The following is a 3,151-nucleotide window of genomic DNA, read 5'->3' as shown; positions in this document are numbered from 1 at the left end:
AAAAAAAAAAAAAAAAAAAAAATTAATTGGGATACAACTGGAATGCCATTAGGCTGAACCATCTTTAGCCTTAAGCTCCAGCACCTTGGGGTTCCTATGTAAGCCTGTTGTTAACAGTAAAATGGAGCTTAAGCTTACCCAATGAGAAACTGCCAACTAACCTCTTCCTAGAGATGTTCCACTTTAACCAACCAATTATATTTTCTGTCTGTCTTCTATGAACACCTTATAAAAGCTTCCTCACTCGACTCCCACAGTAGAGCACTAAACAGCTTATAATCCTGTGCTGCCAGATGCATGAATTGTCTGGTAAAATAAAGTTGTTACATTTTAATATGCCTAAATTTATCTTTTAAGACAACCAAATATAGCTGTAAATAGTAAAAAAAAAATGAGTTCACCTCTCCCAGGTTTGTGCAGATTCCCCCTTTTGGCCTTCTCAGTTAGTTGCTTCTACAGTGTTTTTCACACCTGGCTGATTATCAGAATAATGTCTATTATAATGATCACGTTGTTGGTCCTATCCCAAACTTTCTGAATCAGCATATCTTTTTTTTTTTTTTTTTAGGCGGAATCTTGCTCTGTCATCCAGGCTGGAGTGCAGTGGCATGATCTTGACTCACTGCAACCTCTGCCTCCCGGGTTCAAGCAATTCTCCTACCTCGGCCTCCTGAGTAGATGGGATTACAGGCACACACCATCACACCTGGCTAATTTTTGTATTTTTAGTAGAGATGGGGTTTTGCCATGCTGGCCAGGCTAATCTCGAACTCCTGACTTCAAGGGATCCACTGTACCTGGCTTTTTTTTTTTTTTTAAATAGAGATGTAGTCTTGCTATATTGCCCAGGTCTCAAACTCCTGAACTCAAGCAGTCTTCCTGCCTCAGCCTCCCAGTGTGCCGGGATTACAGGCATGAGCCACTGAACTGGGCCTTGAATCAGCATATCTGAAGTTTGGGAACTAGGAATCCTTACTTAACAAGACTCCCATGTGACTGTGGCACTCTGAAGTATAAGAGCCACTGCTCTGCCCAGTCTTATTCCATATCCTTTTCCTCCCACCATACCAAACTACTTGATCTAGGTAGTTACTTTATGTCTTTATTCCACCTTGTGCATAACTTTGGTTCATGTTTGTTACTGCACTACAGTATGATTGTGGATTTATTTTTCTCCTCCACTAGATTCTTTCCTCTTTGAAAACAGATACTGTGTTTTATTTTATTTTACATTCCTGGCACCTGGCATAGTTCTTGAAAGCATGTAGTAAGTACTCAAAAATATTTGTCAAAGTAGAGGTAAAAAGCAGTTTATTCCTTGAAACTATTCTACATGCTGCAGTAATGGTGGATACATGTAATTATACATATGTCAAAACCCAGAGAATGGGCGGGACCTCAGTAGCTCATGTCTATAATCCTACTACTTTGGGAGGCTGAAGAGGGAGGATTGCTTCAACCCTGGAGTTCCAGACCAGTCTGGGCAATATAGGGAGACCTCATGTCTACAAAAAATTTAAAAATTAGTGGGACATGGTAGTATGTGCCTATAATCCCAGCTGCTTCAGAGGCTGAGGCAGGATGATCGCTTAAGCCCAGGAGGTTGAGGTTGTGATTGTGCCACTGCACTCCAGCCTGGGTGGCAGAGCGAGACCCTGTCACAAAAAACAAACCCATAGAATATACACAAGCAAGAGTGCACCTTGATGTAAAATCTGGACTTTGGGTAACAATGATGTGTCGATATAGGTTTGCTGACTGTAACAAATGTGCCACTTTGGTAGGGGATGTTGATAATGGGAGAGGCTGTGCATGTGTCTGGGGCAGGGTGTATATGAGAAATCTCTGTACCTTCCACTCAGTTTTGCTGTGAAACTAAAATTGCTCTAAAAAATAAATTCAAAACAAAAGCAGCTTGTTAGGAAGTTATTAGGATGTTTCCTCTCTAAATATGAAATTTTTACAGATGTTCCCACATTTTAAAATTTGGTATTCTTCAATATCTGTGACCAAACATTTTTCTAGGGAAATGCATCTCTAATTTCAACAGAAATTTGGATTACATCAAGCTTTTCCAGATTTATTTTGTTAAACTGACTTTTTATCCAAGTGTATGGTGGATTTAATGAAAGTAAGTTTTCACTCATTTGATTCCTTCATTAATGACAGGTATTTTTAATTAAGTTACAAATAACCTTAATAAATCATCTTTTTGTTTCCTTTTCAGTGTGCTCATGGATAACATGAAACACCTATTAGAGCTAAATAAATTAATAATGAAATCACAGCAGGTAAACTTACACATTAGGCTGATTATGCATTCTCATGATTTTACTCTCAACTTCTTGCTGGTAACTGTAATGTATATGATTAAATAGGATTGTCCAAAGGGAATGCTATGATTGGAATTCACTGTCCTCAAGTTCTTTTTTTCAAAATTCTATTATTTCTGACTAATGTTGAACATTATCTACTTATAAGTTAATTTACTGTCTTCCTTTTGTTGTGTGGAAATAGAGGAACTGAAAACTGGAACTTTTAGATAACTAAGGCTAGTAGATAAAACTCAGTGATTTAAGTATTACAAGTTTGTCCTTACCTACAGTAATGTGCTTTAACTTTTTTATTTTTAATAACAGGAATCTTGGGATTTAGAGGAAAAACTGCTTGATATTAGAAAGAAGAGATTACGTATGTAAAACACTTTTTTTTGGCAGAACACATTTTGCTTACTTTATAGATTGATAAGGCCAGATCTTTAGCCACTGAGAAATTTTGTAATTTCTGACTTTCAAAATTTCTTTAAATTTTTGACATGGCAGCTTAAAAAGTGATATAAAGTACATTTTGTTCTATTTCTTCTCATTGTTTTAGAACTTTATTGTCGTTTGTTGTTTGCTTTTTTTGAGACAGAGTCTTGCTCTATCACCCAGGTGGAGTGCAGTGAACTATCTTGGCTCACTGTAACCTCTGCCTCCCGAATTCAAGTGATTCTCCTGCCTCAGCCTCCTGAGTAGCTGGGACTACAGGCACCCACCACCACGCCCAGCTAATTTTTGCATTTTTTTGAGACGGAGTCTTGCTCTGTCACCCAGGCTGGAGTGCAGTGGTGCGATCTTGGCTCACTGCAAGCTCTGTCTCCCGAGTTTAC

The 3,151-nt window shown here is 38.2% G+C and overlaps 1 protein-coding gene across 1 annotated transcript in view; it reads left to right on the top strand.

The window, feature by feature from the left end:
* CENPH (centromere protein H) overlaps positions 1-3,151 on the top strand; it is a 22,792-nt gene that overhangs the window by 10,540 nt on the left and 9,101 nt on the right. Inside the window, exons 6-7 of the mRNA XM_011959367.1 lie at positions 2,228-2,291; positions 2,640-2,691. Of these exons, the coding sequence (XP_011814757.1) occupies positions 2,228-2,291; positions 2,640-2,691 (116 nt within the window). The remainder of the gene's footprint in view (positions 1-2,227; positions 2,292-2,639; positions 2,692-3,151) is intronic.

The sequence above is a fragment of the Colobus angolensis genome, unplaced genomic scaffold (genome assembly GCF_000951035.1).
Source record: "Colobus angolensis palliatus isolate OR3802 unplaced genomic scaffold, Cang.pa_1.0 Scaffold49, whole genome shotgun sequence".
In the NCBI taxonomy this organism is placed as follows: Eukaryota; Metazoa; Chordata; class Mammalia; order Primates; family Cercopithecidae; genus Colobus; species Colobus angolensis.
This window is presented reverse-complemented; position numbering and strand designations above follow the sequence as displayed.